Source organism: Alligator mississippiensis, chromosome 11 (assembly GCF_030867095.1).
Source record: "Alligator mississippiensis isolate rAllMis1 chromosome 11, rAllMis1, whole genome shotgun sequence".
NCBI lineage: Eukaryota > Metazoa > Chordata > Crocodylia > Alligatoridae > Alligator > Alligator mississippiensis.
In genome coordinates this window covers 45,482,929-45,508,556 of record NC_081834.1, presented here as the reverse complement: position 1 = coordinate 45,508,556, position 25,628 = coordinate 45,482,929, and the positions used below count along the sequence as shown (strand labels likewise).

Genomic DNA, 25,628 nt, shown 5'->3' with positions numbered 1-25,628 from the left:
AGCTTTCCTCAAAAGGACAGAGGAATAATCTCCAATGATAAATCTGTCACAAATGCCCAGAAATGGGGCTCATTTCTATTCTCTAGTTTAGCCTAAATTTTTAGTTAAGATAATCTCAGAAAGTTGTTTGAGTTACAAAACATATCAAACTGGCTGTAAAGTCATGACCAGTGATCTAGATTATTACTGACTTGGAATAATGGGAACTTTGGGATGTGTTCCCAACTATTACAGGTAGCTATTAATTAGTATTTGTTATACTTAAGTAGGAACATGAAGGAGTAAAAAGGGGGCAAAAAAAACAAACAAACTTGAAACAAAAAGCATTCAAAACCACAATATAAAACATCAAAGCTCTGCAAGACCTTATGAAGGTTCAATCCATTACTAAACTAGTAAGAAAGCTGTAACACACTTTTGCTATTTATCTAGCATAAAAGGCATCTGAAATGGTCAGAACTTTGACAAAAACAACAAAGTGAAATCTGCTACAGCTGTTACGCAGTGGAAGGCAATGCAAACTGTAGAAGCAGTAGTGAAAGAGGGAAACAGAGTAAGAACAGCTCTGAACAGCATCAGAAAACCAGCTTTATTTGTTGCGCTTCCTTCACTGACAGCGAAGGAGGAAGATTAACAAGTCTAACAAGGCTGAAGGCATGAATGGGACAGAAGAACCTGTTTCTTCAGTTCATGCATCACATGCCACACTCCTACATTGTGCTTCATGCCTTTTTTCTAATTAACAAGGAAGTCTTAAATTCTTTAGGTAAATAAACAAACAAGCAAACCCAGAAAGCTTATAAGACTTTGTGTTTTATTTATGGAGGACAATCCACAAGGAGAGTGAAATAATTGTTTTATAAAATGGATGTAGATTTAAGAGTTCACCGACTGCCATAGATAAGTTAAACTGAAGTGGCTGCTTGACTCAATCCTTAAAAAACAGTGAAGAACGACAAGGCAACTCCTCCATCGCTATAAATGTCAACAGAACTAGACGAGGGAGGTGGCAGCACGCAGACAGCCAGAAGGTTATGCAGACTCCCACAAAGGCTGGTCAGATGCCAAGACAGGCTAAGCATACTTCTCCACTAATGCTGGGCTATGATTATGTTATAGCAGCTAAAGAAAAATGAACTATTTCTGACATGAGAGCTAGGAAACACAGATCTTTACCTCTTTCTGGCCCACCTCATTTTTGAGGGCTAGAGTATACTTTTTTACTACTCATCCAATAACTGATTGGTATAAAACTAAAAGGCTCCTATCAGACATCGATTTAATTGCACAATGAGAACTGAGGAATTTTATCTTGGACCCCTAAAGTTGTGCATCTTGCCATGACAGTTGTTCAAGAGCACCTTGTTACAATTTATCACCCGATTAACACAATCATGAATAAATGTAATGTCTGCCAGTAGCTGAAGATAGCAATGAAGTCAACTATCTCCTGCTTCCTAAAATCAAACCGATGGCCATACCCTAACTCTGAGATGACGACATACCTACAGACCTTTGCCCTGCAAAATGATGTCTGGTTAATGAAGCAACTTCTTAACTGCTATTTGGCAGATTTCTGTGGTGGGAGCCAATTCTCCCTCCACCTATAATAAAAACCTGTACTATAGGCAGTGTACAATGGGTTCTTAATCTGATATATTTTGTACAACCTGAATACAATCTGTATTCAGTCAGTTAATAGAGCATGTAGGCACTTCTCCTCATGACATGTGTATATTTGAAAAAACAGACTGCAAGCACAGAAGAACAAACATTTTATTTTTCCTATCCAAAACAGAGTTTCAGAGCTCCTATTACAAGGTAAGTTATGGTGTAACCTCTCCCTAACACAAAAGACAAGCTGGAAAGTTCTGTCTCCTGGTAAATGCAATTTGCTGACAACATCGAGAAAGTAAGCCCAAAAAGAGTACAGAATACTGTTTATCATAATGGATAATCTGAAAGCGATCAGAAAGAGCACAACCATTTATTCAGGCATCAGGAAAGGTATTTAAAATGGTAAATTCAGAGAAACTTTCACCCAAAGTTCACAGGAAGTTTAGAATTTTAAGATTCAGATGCAGACCTTACAAAAGGCAGGTAAGTACTATCAGCTTTTCTTTTTTTGTTTTTGTTGTTGTTGGGGTTTTGTTTTTTTTAAACAAACGAGGAAATGGTCCTGGAGAAGAAAACAGACTTGATCATTTGCTGTCAAAAGTTTTCAGTTGTGAGTTCAGATTAAATAGTTCCCCAGCACACACAAATATATTTAAAAACATAAATTATGCATGCAAATAAAAAGAGCTACACTAAGTCCCTACTTCAGAGACCTTCTTGATTGGCATTACATAGGAGTGATGGAAACAGGTGGATACCAGTGAGCCCGTAAGTGGGTGCTTACAGGCTTTACACCATAAAAAAATCCTTCCAATTTCTGCTTGAAACCTGTTGGCACAAAACTGCTCCCTCCTCCTGTAACACCTTCACTATTTTTACAGAATTCCACGTCTGGTCAATTCATCTGGCAACACTGACATCATCCTCCAGCACTGTCTTTCAGTGAAGTTTAAACAAAGGCCAAGAAAAATCTGCCAAACCCTCACATAATCCATATAGTATGTCTATTATTGAAAAAAGTAATTGAGGTCTTGCTGTAAATGAAACTATAATCCACAGAGTCTGGCCAAAATCCTATGCAGTCGTTTGCTTTTCCAGCAAATGCTCAGGCTGAATGTTTTAACAAATCAAAAATGTACTGTACGTTGGAAGGCGTTTCACTACCTAAGAACAATGAGGTCCATTTCAGTACTTTATCATCTTCTGCATTCCTTCACAACTGCCAATATTAGCGTTACTTTTCAGGGGCATAGATAACTTTCTTACATGGGGAAGGGGTCTGACAGTATTAAAAAAGAAACAAAAAATAAGAGCATCTGAAAATTGACATTACACTAGCTGATTGTTGTAACAGAGACAGTCCCTGATAAGTCATGGTATGTTCTCCTCAGGCCGAGAGTAATTTTCTAATGGTCTTAGCTGTTTTATATCCCTCTCTTTCCCCCAGGATACTAACTTGGTCTTGGTAGCCGAGGTCAGGCTGAAAGCATCCTCTCGAGGGCAAGCACTAACTATTTTCTACTCTGGATGGGTAATGATTCAGGAAGCAAGGTCTCTTTCTCTAGTGAGGTGCATTTGCTTGTGCCAAAGTAAGGCTCACCTGTCTATGTCTCCTTTACTCCTACTAAAACCAAGGTATCCACATTTTCTTGTAAGAAATACTAATCCACCCTCTCTCTCCCTCTGCATGAGGAACCTCTCGTCCCTCTGTCTAAGCATACCCAAGATGGGTCTAGTCAGTTATCATTCCTTTGGGGCTGACTCCCAGAGCCTCCCAGCTGGCTCCTTTCTTCTTCCCTCCCTTCTTTCGCACAAGAGGTCAGGGAGCCCATGTGAAGTCTCTCCCCCAGCAGGGTTTCAGAGTAAGAGGTAACCAAAAGATTATAAGTAAAACGAGAACAATTGTTTTCTAGTCAAATCAACAGATCGTGCATGGGCTGTTCCCTCTCTTCATTCTGCCACATTTGAGACTCTTCTACAAAGAACATAGTGACTATATAAAATCAATAAGTTGATTTGTGTGCCAGAGGATATTGTTTTTAAGTCTACAAATGTACATGATCCTATAGTAGCAACTAAGTAAAATATGAAAATAATGCATGCACATGCATATGAATAATAGTATATTTGTAGGCTTTTCATTGACAAAGTTTAAGGGAGAGAAACCCAAGGGATTAATATACATGTATATGCATATTAAACATATGTGTATATATGGTACTTGAATAAAATCACTTAAACATAGCTGATTAAGAGAAAACTACAGGTTTCCCTCCCTTTATGTGGGTTCTGTATGTGCGAATACGCTCTTATGCGATGACCCTTTTTAAACCAAAAATGTGTTATATGCGAGGTAAATTCACTCTTATAGGATCGGTGTGGTGGAAGCCCGCAGTCAGCTGCTTTGTGCGGTGCATTGTGGGAGTGACACGCACCAAAATATAGTCTCCTGTGTGGATCTGTGCTCATTGCTCGTTGTCTGCGACAAGTGTTTCTGTAGTTGCCATCCCCACATTAACCACCGCCCTGTGCTTGTGTGAATTGTCTTGTAATAGTGGTGGAAATGGGTCAGGGGGTCAGTACAGGCGAGGTCTTGGAATATATCCCTATTTGTTACATTGTAAAGTGGGTTCCCTATATGTGAATTCGAGTTATGTGCTTTTTTCCAGGAACGCATGTACAGCATAAAATGAGGAAAACTCATACACTTCAAACAAGTGGACTGATGTTTGCTGACTGTGGTAGTGTGCTTTCTCCAGAACTGCCCCGCAGTGGGAAACAAATGACAGCTGGCCATCCCTACTGTTAATCCTGGTTTGATGACTTTCAGTAACTCCATTATTCTATAACTAGTGACAGCACACTCTTTTGACTGTTGCACAGCTTTTATGTACAACTATATTAGACTCTATGCAAATGAAGCTTTCACACCGTCTGGATTCTCTAACTGAAAAAAGATTTGAGACAAATTAGAGACACCAAGCTTCCTTGCAGAATCACAAAGCAGCTGATAGCCTTCAAAAGCCAATGAATATTGCTGACACTAAGTTTTCATTACTCTCAGAATGAAAAAAAAAAAAGAACAGACCAAGGAAAATAACCAAGCAGCCTAGGTTATCTTGCGCAAAAACTTATGTGAAGAGATTGGCTGCCACTTCATTGAACTGCTTTGTATACAATGAGAACTATGGTCCTGATATTTCAAAGTGGCCAAAAAAGGATCAGGACAAGTTTATAAATCCACATTTTCAAAATGAGATTGTGGAAATCATTTCTCTAAATGAGATGCTATATTTCAGGACATAAAATATGTTATATGCATCATCAACTACACATTCTCTATCCAACAAAATGGCTATGGTACAGAAGCATTGGTTTCAATATTCAAGAACTGCCTTCTGACGTGCATAACTTGCAAAGCTGCAAAGAATGCATCAAAGAAACCTGAAACGAGACCCTAAAAAAATGGGGGGAAAAAAAGCCTTTAACTTTATTTGGTGGTGAATTTTTCCCAGGTTTAAGGTTTGGGTTTGTTGGGGTTTTTTTAACAATTTCCACAAAACCCAGGAAGGGTTGGACTTTGCACCAATAGAAGGGCAATCCCTTATGAAAATAACAGTTGATTTATTTTCAGGTCATCTGATAAAAGCCAAAACTGATTGTAGGAGCAAATAAGCTGAAAACTGAGGAGATTCCCAATGCCAGAACCTCCCAAGAGTAAATGGAAATAGGGACAAGTGAACCCAGCTACTCAAGTTCAAAGATATGTATAACTACATCTAATTTAAAAAAAAAATGCAATATCCAGTATTCAGCTGTGTTTTCAAAATCTAAGGTTCTCATAACACCAAACAACTGAAAATGCAACAAAAAACATTTTTTATATCTATGGTTATGATTTCAATTATGATCAACTAATTCTTGAGCTTCATCTGTTTTAAACTTGCAGAAAGATAACTGGAATCAGCTCAAATATATGAGTTTGACAAGCCAAGCTGAATATCTTAAGTGTTCTGAAACAGCAAGTTTGATAAAATTTATTCTGATTGTACCAGCAATCAGTGCTATAAGTAAGCATATTTTCTGTGCTCTACACTGCATTAAAACATGGCTTCAATTCACAATAGGACAATCATGGCTCAACTGATGGAGGATTTTACATGTATACAAGAACAGAACTGATGACTTACAGCTTACAGATGTTGCAGAAGAAATCAAGGGCAAAGATCACTGTTTGGAACTTTTGCAGATTTGCAGTTTAAAAAAGTGTTGCTTTAATGAGTGCACTTTAGTACATATTTGTCCCTATTTCTGAAAAGATCAAGGAGTTCCACCCCCAGCATTATTTTTATTTATTAGTGTAACCCCTAATTTTGGAGGGGGGGGGGGGGGAGCCCCTGTTCTATGTTCATGCTTTACAGCAACTTCCCTGAAATGCAATACAATTTAATCACTGCCCCCCAAGCTGGAAGAGCAAAAAAACCTCCACACAAAATATCAGAAAATAAGTGCAAGGTCATAACAGGACATTTAAAAATGTAAGATTTAAAACTTAGTAAGTTTGTTCATATGAAACCTTTCTGAAGTACCATATAAAAATAGTACGCATTTGCCATACTGTGGATGCAATATATAGCTATGGTCATCAGGGGAAATATACATTAGGTTACCTTTAAAATAATGAATTGTCTTTGCTTTTCTTTTAATTTTTTTAAATAGTTGACTAAATTGAATTAACTGGATCTATTTTAATTAAATACAGAAAGAAGCAGATACTAATACTAAAGCTGTGCAAAGCTTTGGTCCCTGATTCGATTCAGAAGAGATTCGGCCCAATTTGGTGGCCGAATCTGAATCAAATCAAAGGACCCTTTAATCTCTCTGAATTGAATCGGAACCCTCTGAACTGATTCAGAAAGATTCAGACATAGAGACAGCTTTAAATGTTTTTTCTACGTATCTCTACGGTAGCAGGGGCTCGTGAATGCTGCGACGCTGGGGCGCATGGGGCGTCCTGCAGAAGCATGGGGGGCTCGGGGCTCCCAGTGTGCTTGGCAGCAGACCCAGACACGGACCTGAAGTACTTCCACTCCACTTCCGGGTTTGCCACCGAGCACGTGGAGGCCCCCCACGCACTCCTGTGGGATGCTCCATGCACCCCAGCATCACAGCGATCATGAGCCACGCATGCTACTTCAAGGTATGTAGAAAAAAATTTTAAAGCTGTACCTATGGCCGAATCGCTGATTCTCCGAATCACCATCGAATCTTCAGATTTGGATTCGGCTGAATCGAATCAGGGACAGTGATCCAAATCAACGAATCAAATCACTGTCCCTGATTCAGGCAGAATCTGAATTGAGTAGGACTCACTTCGCACAACCCTAACTGATACAATTTGCTATTGTACATTTAAACAATATCCCAGCTATGCTGAATGTAATCAACTTCATAGACTTCTAAAGAACAGTATGTTCTGTACAGTATTACACTGGTAAGCTGAACAGGGAAAGGGAGTTTGCCAGCTAAGGGCATCTTGCAGTGCTATTTCCAAGTTTATTTGAAGTCAAACAATGCCTCACCTTTAACACAGCAATGGAAAAAATATATTAGCCTCTCCCCAACTTCTGCCCCTACTCCTCCCCAATGGGTTGCTTCATTTTTTTACAGAACAGAAAGAGGGCTACATATTCAAATGAAGTGGAAGGAATTTGGAAGGAGGGACATCTGGCCAATGAAAAGGGATAGTTTAAAACGCCAACATTAAAATTAATTATTATGAATTTTCCATGGACCAGTTTATCTGGTTTGAAGGGAAAAAGTGCAGAACACCACCACAAGCATCAGAAGACTACTGGGAAAAAATATGCTTTCCCTCTGTGCTCTCATATCTTAGAAATGAGCTAATAAGAGTTAGAATTCCCAAAAGTAGGTGTTGCTAAGCTTTGGCTATTCTAGTGTAACACAATTCTTCCAGAATCTTGCAGAAGTTTCCATGTGGAATCATTCAGAAAATGGGTCCCCAGAAAATACATAGCTAGTTCCATGCTATCTCTTATGCTGAATTCATGAGAGAGAGAGAAAGAGATATACAATGCCTTTTCACTATATTTTTAATTTTGCACACTGTGAACCTTTTTATATCACTGTGCACAGTGATTAAAGGAATGCACATCACATTCCATACGTAGACTACCTAGCTTTCCTCATACACTCTTAACATGCATATATAAAACATTTTATATATGTTCTCTCTCGCTCTCTCACTCATATATATATATAGAGAGAGATATAGATAGAGAGAGAAAGGAGAGAGGATACATGAGATTTCCCTTTCTTTAAGGATGCATACTTGGGGACCTCAACAGGGTAACAGTACCTCTCTCAAACTTTTTCATCAATGAATTTAAAAAAGCATGCCATTTTATTAAATTTTAAAAAATAGAAATCTTAACTATGCTGTTGACAGGACAAAAACATGAATGTTATCTCAGAGATGCATTCCTCTTAGCAATACATATGTTATAAATGATATGAATGCAAGTCCCAACATGTATAAAGTGCAATACAGAATGTGCAGTGGGGCTCTTTTAAAATGCTGGGGAAATGCTTATTATATTATGGAGACTATTCCATAGTTTAGATTGCAACCAGGTTCCCATTATAAAGGCCAATTTTAACATTCTCTTAGATAAGGAAAAAGATGTGATTCAAATTTTCTGCAACTGCCCTTAGGTTGCAACAAAGTCTTCTTTCTACATTTAAAGTCATTTCACAAAATTATTTTATATTACAACTGGTTAACAAGAGTTGCTATAAATTTCAAGGTAACAAAAATTTGAAGAATCTTTACAGTTAATGTTGTGTTCCATAAATGCATTAAGTTGTATACAGTCTTTTCTAACATCTGCAGGGTCCTAGATACAATTTTAATGTGGCTTTTGTTTCCTTTTTTTAAGGGAATTTTTAGAAAGAAAATTTTGTAATATTTTAAAATTAACAGGAAAATGTAAAAATCATTTTTTTTAAAAGTCTGCATGTGGTAAGGAAAGACCAGATACATAAGATACTCTCGGTCACCTATGTAAATCATGACACTGCATGTGGCAGAAATATTTTCTCTCTATCCCGTTATGCCAGTCTACTATCTATATAACAGATGATACAACTACTTCAGAAGTTTTTGGAATCTCTATTGACACTTTCTGGAGCCTTCAAACTTCATTTTCTATTCCAGAGTATGTAAGTAATATATTAACATAGTTTGATAAATGGGACACTTGTGGGATTTATTTGTGGTGAGATTCAGATAAAAGGGAATGTGATCTACATCTGGAAACTGTAATCTGTGATTTATACTGGGAGAGTGAATATGGATATTCTAGCTTAATTCTAGTCCAGATAAGGAGAATGGCATGAAAACTAGCCTTTTTCTCCTGTATTAGATGTATTAGAATGGCAGACAAGAAACAGCATTGTTTGTGGACTTCAGTATTGAGGAAATGATGCAGTACTTTATGGCTGTAACTATTATATCCAACTGCAACAGGCAGCTATTAATCTCCTTATATAATCTTTCATTGTTAGCTGAAATAATTTGAAAGAGTCATCACAAGACAACTCTGGATATTGATGCCTCAGACTTACTAGGCAGTGGTATACCCGTATGCTGTTCTTATTCCCTTAGCTGATTATCTCTCTTCTCTTATATATGAAGTTCACGAGGGAGATTTTTCAAAGACAATGAGACGAAATGAGAGTACCTAATTTCCAACAGCAACTGGGTATTTAACTCCCCATCGTGCCTTTGAAAAATCTCTCCCTGCAGGCCCAACCCGATTAGATCAATCAGATGCTTTTGATCACAAAATACTGAATTACATACGCACTCTTGTAAACTGCCTTCCAATGGCATTTCACTTGGAGAGAACCCTATGTGCATTACTGGGTAGATGTTCCCTGCTTTAATGGCCTTTCCACATGAGATGCTGTATTGTGTCACCATTCCGGATCAATAGCATGTTAAAATGCTAATCCAGAGAGACAGGTTGGAGAACCTTAAGTATATTGAAGATGCCCAGCTTTCTAGATTATTTAGTCCAAACACTGAGTGTTTTATTTACTGTTTGGGTGAGAGCAGGATGTGGAAGACATTTGGTTGAGGCTCAACAAAGACAAGATTGAAGTGATGATGGTAAGCTTAGGGGAACAGCTAGAGGATAAAGACAACGGCTGTATAACTCACTTAAAATCTGTCACTTAAGTGTGCACTTCAGGATTTGTTAAGCGCCCCAGCTGCTTTTAGATCATTAAGAACAGAAACAAATCCAGGCAAGCTTTTTGCCATCTGGCTATGTTAGAATGCAATGTTAGAAGACTGCAGTGTTAAGCATCCTACTGGCAGCAATGCTTATGAATACTTTGCACCTTATATAGATAGTTTTCATCACAAGATCCCAAAGCAATTTATTATCATCATATACCCTGTTTGCAAATCAGGAAGACTGAACCACATGTTTTATACCAGGATCAGGCAAAGTCCAGCATGCAGGCCAGATTAGGCCAGCGGTGGACTCCATTTTCAAGCAGCCCCTGCCCACATCACTGCAGTCAGTTTCCATGGAGACCCCAGCAGTAACAGGCCCCTGAGAGTCGCAGCGTTGGAGACCAGCCCTAGCAGGACTGGCAGGGCACGTGGCTGGGCAGAGAGCTGCTCTGTGGCCGAGATACATTAGCAGTGACAACATGGTCCGGACTTGCAGCAGAGCTGCAATTTGCTCCCCACACACCCTGGGCAGGGGTATGCAGCCAGCGGTTCGCGGCTCTACCCCAGCTCTGGACCACCGCAAGATCCCAGCCCCAGCTCTGGAGCAGCATGCCCTGCCAGTGCGGCTGGGGCTGGTATCTATGGAAACTGGCTGCAACAACACAGGCAGGGGCTGTTGGGAAATGGAGTCCGACCACTAGCCGGATCCACCACGTTGCCCACCCCTAGTTTATATCCTATATTTCAAAAAGTATTTACTCAAAATGAATATCCAGGTTGAATGGAGGCTTTTCTCCCCTATTGCTATTTTGCTATTCCTTTAATGTTATTGATAAGTAGAGTATCTCCGAGGTCTTTTCAGAGTATCTAAATCCAGGGGACACGTTACACAGAAACAAACGTACAGACATCAAAAGAATGGAAAGAAATAACCTGATTTACTAAGTACAACAGCCCCTTCACTAACAATGAAAGCAGCTACAATTGCCAGTACTAAATGTTAGCTCAATACAGAGGCCCCACATCTCTGACACTTTAAACAAGCAGTATTCAAAACTAAAAATTCACCGTGAAAGAGGAATGAAATGAACACTGCGTGAAGAAAAGTGACGGCTTACCTCTAGTAGCTCTGAGACAACTGGTAGAACTTCAGGATTACAAATGTCTATTGAATCATCCCGATATGTTTTCTTCTTGTAACAGATATTACCCAGGTGTAGGATTGCAGATAAGAGAGAGAAAATTCTGGAAAAAAAAATTAAAATGTGTTTGTGAAATTGTTCTTCCCCCATAATGCTCAAAAAGAAATAAAATCTGTTGTCAAAAGCACGGAACAAAGGCTAGGGTTAACAACCTTGGAATGGCATTTGTTGGCAAAATTCTAGTGCAGTGAGACCTAAAAGAAAAACTGCCAAAACACTTCCATAAAACACTCCTTAAAATGTATTCCCGTCAGAAAATTATCTAAAAATAGAGGCAGTGTTAAGCATCCTTCTGTCTGCAATACTTATGTATGATTTGCTATGTATGTTCAAAACCTAGTCCAGCATTTTATTACTTCTCATAACTAGATCTCAAAGCAATTAAATTACCATCATGTGCCCTGTTTACAAATCAGGAGGACTGAGCCAGACAGTTTCTGCTAGCATTTCTAAAAGTGTCTACTCAAAATAAATATCAATGTTGAGTCATCTAAGGCCCAAGTTTCACTGAAGACTTAAAAATGGCTTTCCCAATAATATGGCTTACATTTTTTTTTAATTATTCTTAAGCCACTTAAGTAGTGGCACCCCTGAGCAAAAGAGGCCAGCTCAACCAAATCCCAGCCTCCATTTCAATTCACTACACCTATTGTTCCACGACATGCCTTCATGTTACAACAGGGAGGGAGGCAGGAAGGGACAAAACAAGTCTGGCAACCTACTTCTTAGAGAGAAACAGAAGGACATTAGACTTGATTCCATACGTGAAAGCACCGGTGCTCTATTTATACTCTGCATATTGAGACAGAAAAAGTATTTCCTTTAAAATGGAACGTCGTTCTGAAAAACGACTGAAATAATTTTTAAATGACCTTCTCCCTCCCTCCCTCCCCCAATACACTCTTACCCCTACATCTGTCCTTTTTGACTATCTAGTAGTGGGGCTAACTTCCATGCCCTGTTTTTCATTCCTACTAGCTGTACATATTTTCAATACATAAGAGAATGGAATTTAATCTATTTTTGTGCATCAATAAAAGTAGTCAACACATTCCCATTACAAGGTAACTACTGCTAAAAGTGTGCAACCCCAATGAGGGCTGTGACCCTGCATGAACATCAGAGAGCTTGGGTATAGAAATCCATTCCTGCTGAATTCGATGTTAAGACTATTATAATCAGTTGGTTTAATTTTCTCCACCAGAAAGGCTATAGCTTCTCACAGAGTCATTTCTGTAGAGGCTGTAAATTTTGGTTCAGTTTTAAATAGGCTCACAGTCCCCCATCCTGGCTAATCTACAGTTTGTTTCTGCATAAATGACACTGAACAACTGAATTAAAATCCTCATTATTTGAATAACTCCAGTGAACAAAACAAATGAGAATGTTCTGTATAAATAGCCTTCCCTACATATTAATGGCTACTTAACCAATCTGTATATTAATGACAAACTTCCCTAGAAATACTTTTCTATTTTTAACTTCTACCCCATTGATAAAAAGATACTGAATAGCGTTGGGTCAAAATTATATCCTTGCTGGACCTCACTAGGAACATGCCTTTTTGATTATGAGTTTTCATTAACTGTTTTGAGATCTACCAGGTAATGATTAATCCATTTAATGTGCCACACTAAGTATTGTATGATGTTAATTTCTGTTGGAGATGTAACACAATGAAGAAAAAACCCAGATTGGCTTTCAACTACCTAGTTGGATTTGCGGAGACAGTAGTTACTAAACAAATCTTTTCAGATTTACAATTGGATACATCTGATATGGAACTCAGGGAAGACAACACAGCCTCAGGCCTGGACAGGGCACTGGATTCAGGAATCAGGTGTTATTTCTGGCTCCACCACTGCCTGCTTGGGCATGACAACTTCAACCACTTTGTGTCTTGCTTTCCCTAAGTGTAAAACAGGGCTCATGATAATGACCTCCTTTTTTGAGGGTTTGAGATCAAGATACGAAGAGTGCTATTAGCTATTACCGTTAATTATTTATTAGGACAACAAAAAGAGCACCCTACTGCTGGTTTTAGCAGGCACTTCTTACAGGACATATTTTTTAAATTGCTTTGTTTTCGTTATAGATGTCTCAACCTAATATTATTACCCTTTTTTTTGGAAAAAGCAAATCCACAAAGCTCAACTACTTTTACTTTTAAACACTGAAGATGTTTTATTAACTTGAAACACTTTATTAACATGAAAATTACAACTATACATATCTATTTACAAGTTTAATAAACTACTGTTTTCTTGCATGCATACCAGCCTCTGGCCTCTTTACTTACTATTCATTCCATCCAGGAAGAGCACACACCAACTGCAGATGCTTCCTCGGCCTGACAAAGGGTTTTTAAACCCAAAAGCTTACTAAGCAAAAGCTTTCCAACTATTTAGTTGGTCTAATAAAAGATATCAGATTTACCCAAAGAACCCTGTCTGCCAATTAAACTCCCCAGCTTTTTGCAGAGTTCACATATGACAGATATTATGTGGAGAAGTTATTGTGCAGTAAAAGCTAGTGTGTGAATCCACAGTGTACTACATGTTCCATATGGACACTCCTAATGGATGGAAACTTGCTCTAATTGTTTACTACCTTACTGTGTTATAATTTCCCTGTGTAGACCAAGCCCTAAAAAAATCTCATCACCAAGCCCACTGTGTGATGCACAAGGAGTCATCTAGGCACAGAATACAGGAAGCTACTGAATACTGTATTGTTCCGATTATAAGTCAACCTTGGAGATAACATGCTCCCATATTTCCAGGTTCAATTTTAAGAAAAAAAACTCTCTCTCTTCCAAATAAGTTGATAGCTATAAATTAAGTCCTCAAAGTCCTACTGCCTTTCCAAAATCCCACAGGAGAATAAGCTAAAATGGACTTAAAATATGATCATAAAACCTTCATTGAAAAAAATCTGAATATTTTTTATTGCATATACACAAATACTGCAATCACAAAGGTCTAGGGCCTGACTATAGGTCAACCCTGCATGCAAGTCTAATGTGATTTTATGGTTCTCGAAGAAAAAATGTCAACTTATAATCAGAAGAACGCGGTAGAGTTTAGCAGGAGTTTGTTTCTGTTGTACTAAGGAGTTGTGTCGACTGGAACACCATATTTATGAAGTACAAATCTACTGTCTTCTCTGTTTGAGTACGTGCATCCAGAGCCAACCCTGGGGGTGTGTGGGACCTGGGGCATATCAGCCTGTGGGGCCAGGGGGGAGGGGGGGAAAGGTGGGGGGGACGGGGAACGGCCGGACCGCAAAGCCGGTGGCTGCACAGGGTGATGCTACCCACAGCATGTGCCAATGGCACTGTCTGCAGGGCCCTCCAAAGCATGGGGCCCAGGGCAGTTGCCCCGATTTGCTCCCCACAACGGACGGCTCTGCAAGCATCAAACTGTACTGTAAACCACCCAGGGCGCGGGGGGAGGTGGGGGGTGACGGGCTCCAGCCCTGACCCTTGCTGATGACTTTGAGGGGCTGCAAAATATGTCAGCCACTGCCAACACTACTACCCAGAACAGAGAACCTACTTGTTATGCCAACACAGTCAAAGAGATGCAGGTACAGGACTGAATGTGCACATGAACAAGGAGTTTCTCTGCAAACATGGGTATTATGGGGGAGGGAGAATGGAGGTGGGGTGGGACAAAGACTATAAGAGCCTTCTTTCCTTTCTTGGCAATGCTGTGGTTTTCACACTTGTTTAGGAAGCATGAGATAAAATAGCTTTACAGCATCAACTATTTTCTGATACTTGGGGTAAAAAATGGTTATTTGGAAGGTTGGAAGGTCTATGTACAGGATGGTCAAAGCTGCACACCATATTGACAAGGGTTTTTAAGCTTGCTGTTTGTTTAACTTTGCCTACACCCAGAAAAAACACTTTTTAAAAGTTACATTAACATTTACATTAACTGCAATCAGTTTATTTTAATGTTAAACATCATCACTTACATTGGGTGATAAGCGAGGTATCAAATGGAATTAATTCAATTTAAGAGTAAAACAAGACAAAGTTGTCATCCTCCCCACACTTACATGATTTCCATAATATTTCAATGGTTCCTATTATGTTAATTTGATAATCACTGATAATAATTTTTCAGTTTTTCCTAAAGGAAAACCCTATCCAAACTAGATGGACTTTCTGTAGCCTGATAAAGGCAGCCATCTCATTCCTTTATTGCTTTATGACCAGATTGATGAGCACTTTTTCAAACAGATTTGGGTCAACTGTTTCAACACAGTCTTCTCAAGGCTTCTAGACAAAGCCTGCTACACTATCCACATTTGCACACAATCTGAATCCAAAGGTTAAAAATTAGACATATACAAAAGGTCAGAGGCAGGATTTCTGAAAGAATTATCATTTGAATTCAAGACATGCAGAATTAGGCACTTATATTCACAAGCAGTTCAAAAATACTTTTAAGGTGCTGGCTTCATAGAGATGTCCAATTTGCACAGACCAGATTGCTACAGAAACAGAGTAGATGCACTTCTGCTTACATCTTGAAATAATGTTTACTCCTTTAATATATGAATTGTCAAATGTCATTACTCCCTGTCACATCAGCAATCTAAGTTCAATTGGGCACAACAGAGTCATATTGCTGTAAATTAGACATATTTTCTTGCTCATTATGCATGCTGTTAAACTGGAAGATGAACTCACTGCCTGCGAGTCTTGGGAAGAAACCCCACCATCTCCATGGCCAGCTGTAAGCGCTCAAAGTCATGCTTCAAATCTTCCCCTTCAACAGAGAAGCAATCCTGTTTGATTCAAACACAAAGATGAAGAATTAATAAAAATGAAGTCCAGAATGTGTGTGGATGGACAATCCGGCATTACATAACTCCCATTTGGCACTTTTCATGCTTTTCTATCAATGACTAGAATATTTCCAGTCTGCTGCCTGGATTTTACATACAACTAATTATAAATAATAATTAACTATAGCTATTCTGTACTAACTCCTGTGTGGACAAACTCACCGTGCACTAAGAATGACTTTGTGTAGTTAAGTTTGATCCACTCCCTAACCTAAACCATAACAAGCTACATTCAATACAAAATAAGAACATACACAAAGAAAGATAGTGTGGAATAGTTAATTCTATAAAAGCTATTTTGAATTATATCCTCAGACAGAGAAGCCCTTTCTTCCACCCTGCCTTAAGTCTCTCTAAAAGAACAAATCAGCTATGAAATTTTAACTGAGCAAGCATTTTGAGAAGGCCTTGTCTACATGAGGAATTTAGCGTGCTGTAAAGCTAGGGTGTAAATTTACACTACATCGATTGCTCTTCACTGACTCCCCCTGTGCATATCTAGTGAACATTAAGAGGGCCTTTGAAAATGGAGTGAACTACTTCGTGTAAAAAAGCCCTAACTGCTCATGCTCAGCAATTAGGTGGCTTAAAACAGCCCTGAGCAAGCACCCCAGCATTGCTCTCCGGCTGTCTCACGGCACATGCCCAAAACTGCTCTAAGCCTTTGCACCCCCTAACTAAGGTTGCCAACCCTCCCAGATTGGCCAGGAGTCTACTGGAATTGGCATCGATCACCCAGCGACTACTGAAAGCAATCTGGGAGATTTATATTGTGAACAGGTTGAACAGTACAATTAATGACATTACGTCACGTTGTGGGGGAAAAAATCTCCCGGAATAGCTTCAGTCAGAGTTGGCAACCATACACCTAACTGCTGGGCATATATAAAGCAGAAAGAATTGGGGCAGGTTTGTTTCTCAGCTGTGCCCCTGGATTTGGCAAAGAAGTTATAGACATGGCCTAAGAGTGTCCACACAGAAAGTCAGAGCAAATAGCTAATGCACTGATTCATAGACTGATTTCCTATAAGCAAATTTCTTAATGTGACTGACACCCCTTACGGAATGTGAAGAATTCCATTAAAAAAAAATACTTAAAGCTTTCTCTCAAATGCATTTTTAAAAATTAAAATCAACTGGTTAATTTTCTGGGGTTAGAATAATGAATTCTGGATTGCTGCATAGTGAAGATATTTGAATGCAAGTTATTTTTAGTTAGTGCCCTGGAAATGCTAAATGAAAGGAAATTTGAAATCTTAGTATGATTTATAGTTTGAGTGTGCATAAAATAAAGGTCTGTTCAAAACAGCATCTACAATTAAGCTAACTGCCAATACAGGTCAGAGTTGTGCACACATATCGTCAGTGTTAATAATTTGCATGCAAATCATATTACCTGAATGTTTAAGTGTGCACACAATTTGAACGAGCAGTTTTGAAAAACAAACCAAAAATGGCTAAACGACTAGCACAGGAAATATCACTGGACTGGCATCAAATTGGCACGTGACAATGACTAGTACATGGAGCTGATATAGTCTCATGCTCACTTACAACACACAGTGTGAAACTGTAATTTCATTGTCAGTAGGTAAATACAGACAAACTTTCACAGTCAACTCACTGACAATTCTCCTTTAAGGAGACAAGGCTTTCCTCTTTCCTCCACGTTACTTAACAGGATTATTGTTTTGGACTAATATCTATTTATCATTAAAAAAAGCACGTTTATTTTAAATCTTAGTTCCAATAAGCAACCCAAACATACAGGCATATGAGGCAATATTCTGTGGAGTATCTGGTTCTCCATAACTAAAACTGGGTGATGTTCAACCTAATTGTCATAAATCCTGTTCATCTGGAAAACGGTTGTTAACATTGGTTTCAACCGGCCCTGTGCACAACAATCAGCAAAACAATATTATAGTGACAAAGTGAATTTATAAAAATAACCAATTAACAGTAAGTGGGTTTAAACAGCGGATTTAAAATCTAATGCAAAAGTAATATGGGCAGGCTTTAAGTTTTAGTTTTTAATTAGAAAAATCTATTTGCATTCCATTAGAATTTTCTACTTTTGTGCTGAACTCAATTGATAACTGAACACAAATGGATAGATTCCTTTTAGGTTCTCAATGGATTTATGCATTGATATCCAATTCAATAAATGGTGAACTTCAACATAATAGATCAAAAAATAGAAGCAATGAGACCAACTCATTGTACTCCATATATGTCAGAAATAGGATTCAAAGGCTTTCACCTTTACAACTGCAGTTTGATCTTGGCCAAGAGTGATAGCAACCAAAAGTCATTAGTAACTAGTGGTTGGCTAGTAAACTGCATAAAGTAAACTGTTAAACTTAGTCAAATATCTAATGAACAAATGCCTGCATCAGAAAAAAAAAAAAAAAAAAATCAGTATGAGAATTAGATCCAATACACAAATAATAAATAAATGAAGGAATAAAGATTAAGGAATCAATAAGCCAACAAGGGTAAATTTCTTTGTCTAAATAATGTTTGAAGATAATTTGAGGAAGCTTTTTTAATCCTGCTTGTGCTGAACTTGGAAGCCAGAGACAAATACATGCATTTAATTTCCAGGACTGAGATGTGGCAAGAGTATTTAAAAAAAAATAAAAAAACCCACTAAATAAACTGAAATGCCTACATTCCACTGGACAATCTTATTGCACAATTTCACCTCTTTGAAATTAAAGCAAAAGTTAATAGTGAAACTACCACAGCTAACTGAGAAGCAATACCTCCAAAGCCAAAGGCAATCTGGTTAACAATTTACATAACAATTACCAAACTCATTAACCCATATGGAAAGGCTTCTTGCAAATCATTTACTTAAAAGCAGATGCTCGCTCTGTACACTATTTCATCTCCAGTATGCCGCCACAGTTTATCTTCTTTTTTCATAGTGGACATCTATAAATCCAGAACATTCATACTATTACGGTAGACAAATGTGAAAAGAACAAACATCTGTGCGCCAATCAATCCAGTCATCAGTATTCTGTTTATGCAATTACTTTCTTAGCTTTTTCAACTTTGGCATGACAGGCCAAGTGCCCTGCTTACTAACATTAAGTTGAGACAATTCATACACTTCCACTCAAAAGTTAAAATAATATAATGCACTTCTTCACATAGTGTGATGATACAGTGCTTTTTTTTTTTTTTTTTTAAGTTTTAATTCCCTGTAGTCCCAGCAAGGTCACAGGGTAGACTCCAGAACGTATATCTAATAGTGAACAAGCGCTGTGTTAGTAAGAATTCTGCACGCGTGTACTTGCACTCACTCTCTCTCTATTCTGTAGTGTTATTCCAGTACATTGACAAAAGAGAAAAAAAAGAAATACAGAATTAAGGAAATACCTAACATGTAATTATAAACAACATTTTGCTGCTCAAAAATGGGCAATGCAATGCTGAATTTCCTGGGTCTGCAACAGCTTGTTTTATTAAATTGTTCATTACTAGCCCTGCTGGGAGGTAAAGAGAACATCTTATTCAGGCTCTCTTACGCTTTCTAGGGCCCCTGTAGACCTTCAGGTAGAGGCATAACAGGATCTGATGCGTGATCCACACAATCGTGTATGGCAGGAGGCACAATTATGGGATCCAACATCAGATCCTATCACATCTTATTACCGGTGCAAGGGGAGCCCAGGATCAACCTCCTAGCAGCTGTGTGATTCCTTGCCTTGGCATATGATGCACCTCTGCGGCTGAGAGCCCAGTCAGCTGACAGGACCCCCAGTCACAGGGGCATAGACCCTGCTACACGTGTAAATTAAAGCTGGATAGGAACCAGCTATAAAGTTATTACACATTTACCAACTCTAACTTTATAACTGGATGGACCGTTTTATGGTGTGATGGTTACTTTGCATGTGTAGCTAGTCTAAATTAATTGCACAATTAACCAGCTAAATTTTGTAATACATGTAATGTGTAGAGGGGGCCTAGAATACAATTAGTTGATTGCTAGAATCCGACAGTTCTCTGGAACTGGCAGTATATTATTTGGAGAACATATTTCTCTCTTTCCAGAACACTAATTTAATACTAAAACTTTTAAAGTCTTAACAGTAGAGACAGTGCATGGTGAAAAAGTCTTGCTTTCATTTTTCTCTATTTATCTACACAATGATATACGATACCATTCATTTCTAGAAGTTTAGTAGACATTAAGAAAGCAGAGAATTAGCAACAATATCATGCAATTAGACTTGGAACATGCTTTTAGATGAGAGACAAAACTGACAAAGAACACCACAGAGACACATCTACAGGCCACACAAGCCAAAAGCGTATTTCTAATCTGAGCCTCTGTCATGTCACTTAATTGCATACAGGAAAAAAAACCCTTCACTCTTTCTTTTTTTGGTCATATACATTTAGAAAGGTGTTGCTATTGAGCTGTCTTCTTTCAGATTAAATGAGTGTAGCTATTTTAAATAAGGATCAGTTCACACTTGAAATTAAATTCGAAGATCATTTTCTTACACTGGGTATATTGTTTTTGTGCAACAAATTGGATAAAAAATGTGCTGCTGCGGCCATTCTGAATGGACAAGAAAACAAACAGATAATTTTTCAGTGGTAGTTTATTTAAAACCTTGATTTGCAGTTCTTTGAAACTGAATTAAAATATTGTTCTATTTTCACATACAAGATATTGTATTACCATAAACGTGTACACTATAGAATATCTATTAAGTAACCTACTGCAGTGTATTACACTTTGGATAAAGTCATCTAACACATAATTGGTTAAAATTAGGTAGGTATATCCAATCTATATCTAATCTGTTAGATAACGCTTCCCAGATGACAATGACCAAAAAAAAAAGCGTTGTAAAGATCTGTTCCAATGTAATATGAAGATGCAAGCAGTCTCAATGAAGGGAAAATCTGAGTAATATTTTTGGTGGTTCTGTTTTAAATTCATTCAGTTTTGCTTTCTCCCTGTGCCTTGGTGTAGCCAAGATTCAAGTGAGCAAAGTAGCACCCTACACCAGCAACACAGAATGCGCATGTACTTGTACTGACCGGCTCAGAGTCATAGTAATAATCATCCCAGCTCTGTCTGAGAGGTTTCTTTGTCATCTGAAAGCAAGGCAAATTGAGTTAAACAGCATTCAAACCAAACATATCTCCCTCTCTCTGGTATCTGAGATGGGAACAATGCAAAGTTACTTGCAAAGTCAGCAAGGATTTTGCATGTAATCATGAAAAAAAAAATTTTAAATGTAAGGAAGTATTTGAGGTTGTAGGAATTATTTGCCACATTTGTCATACTCTGATCTATCCTTCTAATTCTCTGAACATGTGCAGAATTTGTAAAGATATTAGAAATACAGATTTATCTATCATAATGGGAGCCATTGGTTTACCTAAGGAGTCTGCCCAGCTAAGCTGGAGACCAAGGTCTAGTTTTCATTCCTTTTACCACAGGCTCTGTGAAGTGATATATGTTGCCAAAACAGATTCCCATGACCAATGATAAAGCTACATTGAAGGGCTTCTAAAAAAGACCATATTTCTTTATTTATGTATTCATTCAATGTCCTCCTTGGCCAAAAAGACAATTATGAGGTTAGAAAAAACTGTCTGGAGAGGGGAAAACATGGGAGAGTCTTAGGACTAACCAAACACAGGAGGAAGAAAGCAGCCCCAGGGCAGAAATGTGGCACAATACATTCTGTTGTGGAGATTAGACTAATTAAGGACCCAGTCTTGCAAGGTGCTGATTCAATGAGGATACTCCCTGGTATTATTCAGTACCTTGTAAGACTGCAATGTGAACATTTAAATAAAAACTTATTTGAATGGTAGGCCAAGTCAGACCTGAGAGGAAATTGTAAATGGCTTTTTAATTTCTTTTCTCAAACTGAAAGGCCCTTTGAATACTAGACATTTACAAAGTTTAGAGGATCTATTGTTCAAGTAATCTAACTGTCACCCCTTAGTTAAGTGCCAAGATAAGGCTAAGCCACATGGCCCACCTGGCTAAACCACACCAGTTTCTATAAGGCAATGGCACACAACTTGGGGACTTAGCTAACAGCATATGTGACTACTTCTGACTCCCTAAACTAAATAATCAGGTACCCATTTGCAGCTGGGTTGACAGGGGCAGGTGGAGGGGCAGCCTTCAGTAGGAGTTGGAGAGGTTTCAAGCTCATGCCTTCTGGAGTTATACGGTAGGACATCTTAATCACTCTGCCAGTATGCCCCAGCTCTCATACTCAACACAAAATACTGTTTTATTTGGCTCACCCCAGTGTGGGCTGAGGCACATGGGCAAAAAAAAAAAAAGGTAAAAATAAAAGTTTTGCTTTATTAACTTTACTTTTTTTTTCTGTCAATAATTGCTAATCTCTGTCTTCTCTTCTCATCCCCTTTCACAGTAGGGGATTCTAAGGCATCTTTAAGAAATTCTTCTGTTAATAGGAGTGTTGAAAGCTGATTCTGTTACTCTGTCTTTTCATATTTCCATACATTTCTTCAACAATCCTCATCTTTCCATTTTCCATCTCTCTGTATTTTTCATTGTTACCATTGGAAGGTTGTTGCTACACCATAGATGGAAGGCACTGGCCTGAAATACTATGCTTAATAATTCTAAATAAGCCAGTTCCATATAGATCCACACTGGTAAAAATCTCTCTCTACCCATATACCTATCTAAGCTAATCATGTCAAACCAAATATTCATGCTGAACTAAGCACAGAATCTGCTTCCATAATTAACTGAGATGCATGCGGAATCTCCATACAACTCTATTTATATCCATGTTCCTTTAAGGAAGGACGAAAAATGGATGCTTTAATCGAAAAGATCTCTGCCTTTTACTTAACCCAGCACATTAGGCTCTTTTGTTTTGATTTTTAGTTTTAAATGTTTTGACCTCTATTTTATTACCTTGAAAAAATTAAAGGAATGAAATAGAAAAAGCTGTTTTACAAAAATATGAGGGTATTAAGACTATCCAACAAAACCAATGGAAGTGAGAAAACATTCTATCCAAAAGTATCTTGGCACTCTCAAGCTTCAAAATTGCAGCACAGATGGTGCATAAAGAACACACACTATTCTCAAACCTCTGCTACACTTAAGCACCAACACAGTATTTAATAGAGCAAATGCCTTAAGCTTTAACTTCCTATTTGCTTATTCAACGGTGTGAAATTCTTAATGTCATTAGATGTAGGAGGTAATCATTATAACATTGTGTTTTGACTTTGATAGATTTTTTTCAAGGTCTTTAAAAGTTATGACACTTCTGGAGAGTTAATGCCATATTATGAAGTCAACCTTTTACATTTTTTAAAAAGCTTAACAGATTACTTGCAACACACTGTGTTTACATCTTTAACACCAATTAGAAATCTAAGAAAGGCAAATTAGTCTTCATTAGTAGCCAATGAAGAAACTAATTTATACTGGATGTGATCTCAACTTCAGGAAACAAAAGGACAAATCAGAACAAGGAGGTGAAGAGATCTAATAACCAGTGACATGCAAGATTTTAATGTCAAAACTCCATTAACATTTGTGGGACCTAGTGTCTTTCCTGGTAACACATCAGTGGCAAAAGACACCCCAAAATCTTTACTGTCAATTATGTTTTCTGTTGTGCAAACTGAGTAACTCCACAGTATCTCACTCATTTAAAATTTATGAGAGTTTCCACATTTGGTTTATATTAGGCTTGTTGCATTGTTAAGCTACAAGAGAGTCATGCTGCCAGACAGCCATGAAGTTAAAAATTATGACTACATCATGCAAGACATTTATATCCTACAGACCCACTGGTAAGAGATGGACACATCTCTATCTAAACAAAACTAGACAGAAGACAAATATTAATTGGTAACAACATTCATAAGGCAGCAGGTAAAAGATTACTATAAACCGTTTAAAAGATTCTATTCACTATATGGCTTGCATTTTTATTCTTCTATACCTTGCTTAAGGGAAGGCAAGCAGGTAGCAGCAAAATCAGCCCATTTCCAATACTTGGAAAAGGGCAAAAACTGATTTCCCATCATAGACTCCAAAAGCCAGACATCATAAAGTCTACCACTTAGATTATTTTCTATATTCACATTCAGTATCATCAATACAGAAAACAGCATGTCATTAAAAGAGAACAGTCCACCATTCCAAAACTAAACATTAAGCAACTCTTTTTAAAAAAAGCTGTCATCCCTAGAGCTGCCTATCTATTCCCACCTGATTGAGGTAATGATACTCCTCAGGTTGTTTAAGGTGGAATGCAGATCTTTCTTCCTCACGCGCTCCTGCCAGGAGGTAATAAAACACATGGTAGTTCCTGGTAATGAATAAAAATTATGTTAACCTTCAAAAGTAGTGTTAGCACTGAGCACAGAAGCACACATATGCACTAAGAACCTAATTTTGAAATACAGGTATTCACAGTTGCTTATAGTTTGAACACATATACTGTAATTTATAAAGGACCCAACTGAAGTAGGTGCACAATTCCCACTGATTTTCAAACAAAATTCAGCATCCTTAGGCCACTCTGAAAGTTCAAGCCTTTATTACCAAGAGGATGTGCAGATGGCTACTTCCAGGTGTAGCTAGCCATCTGTATGTAAAAATAGCTGCACTCATCAAATGTCCCACCAGCACATGAAGACTAATGTTCTTCTTTTGAAGATTCAGGACAGCAATCTGCTACTGACTGGCCTCATTATATGTGCACTATAAAATCTGTAAAGACTGTCCATGCAAGGGAACAACAGAACACAAAGCTGAGATCCTCCATGTGGATGAGAGAAGTTGACTATCAGACCACAGTTTACAGCACTTATTTTTATTTCATATCACTTCCCTGAGCAGGCGTTTATTCTTTTGTTATGCTTCTAAATACAGCATACTGCATTTAAGGGCACAACCTTTTTTCAGTTCTTGGCCAACATACTTACCTGGAGCATGCACTTACACTAACTTAAAGAAAATAGTGCTCATCATCTATAGGAAGAGCCAGAGCTAAGCTTTTCACACCTCATTAGGGTTCCTTCCTTCTCAGAGAACCCTATGCTTTTAAATGAGTAAAGGTGATATCCAAGGAAAGGTGATATCTTTTATTAGACTAACTAGAAATTTGCACAAAAAAATTATAAAAAAAAATTCCTTTTAAAAGCAGCCTTGAAATTGAGAGCTCCTCATCAATTTCACCAATTTAGCAGAGGGTTCCTAGGCACTTAACCAGTATGCAGGTAAGGGCTGCTTGTTACCAAGAAGCCAGCAAGTAACCAACAGGGACTAGTACTCTTTTATTCGGTTAAGGAAATTACACATTTAATTAACTGTATATCCATTTTTGTAGCTATTTAGCTACCAAATAAAATACAGACAAGTAAAGACACCAATTCATTGACATTAATGTGTCTTCTCTGTGTAGGCAGACTTAAAGGTTTGTGATAAGTGCCCATTTATAATCAGTACAGCCTTTAAGCTATTGAGAATATTTTTCAAGGGGTATACCTACTTAGTCTCTTAAAATGAACAGGTACAGTCATACAGCATTGCAAACCTCACCAGGGATGAATAAAAGAAGAATACTTTTCAAGAGACCAGAACACAATCTATAGTACTAGAATGGAGGATTCCCTTAAAAAATTTTTTT

At 38.0% G+C, this 25,628-nt stretch overlaps 1 protein-coding gene across 7 annotated transcripts in view; it reads right to left on the bottom strand.

The window, feature by feature from the left end:
* MYO9A (myosin IXA) overlaps positions 1-25,628 on the bottom strand; it is a 392,893-nt gene that overhangs the window by 182,087 nt on the left and 185,178 nt on the right. For 6 of the 7 annotated variants that reach the window (XM_019499347.2, XM_059714929.1, XM_059714932.1 and 3 more), the window contains exons 5-8: positions 24,206-24,305; positions 21,016-21,072; positions 15,788-15,885; positions 11,002-11,128 (exon numbers count right to left, since the gene is read on the bottom strand). In XM_019499347.2, the coding sequence (XP_019354892.1) occupies positions 11,002-11,128; positions 15,788-15,885; positions 21,016-21,072; positions 24,206-24,305 (382 nt within the window). The remainder of the gene's footprint in view (positions 1-11,001; positions 11,129-15,787; positions 15,886-21,015; positions 21,073-24,205; positions 24,306-25,628) is intronic. The other variant, XM_059714930.1, reaches the window with a different exon arrangement.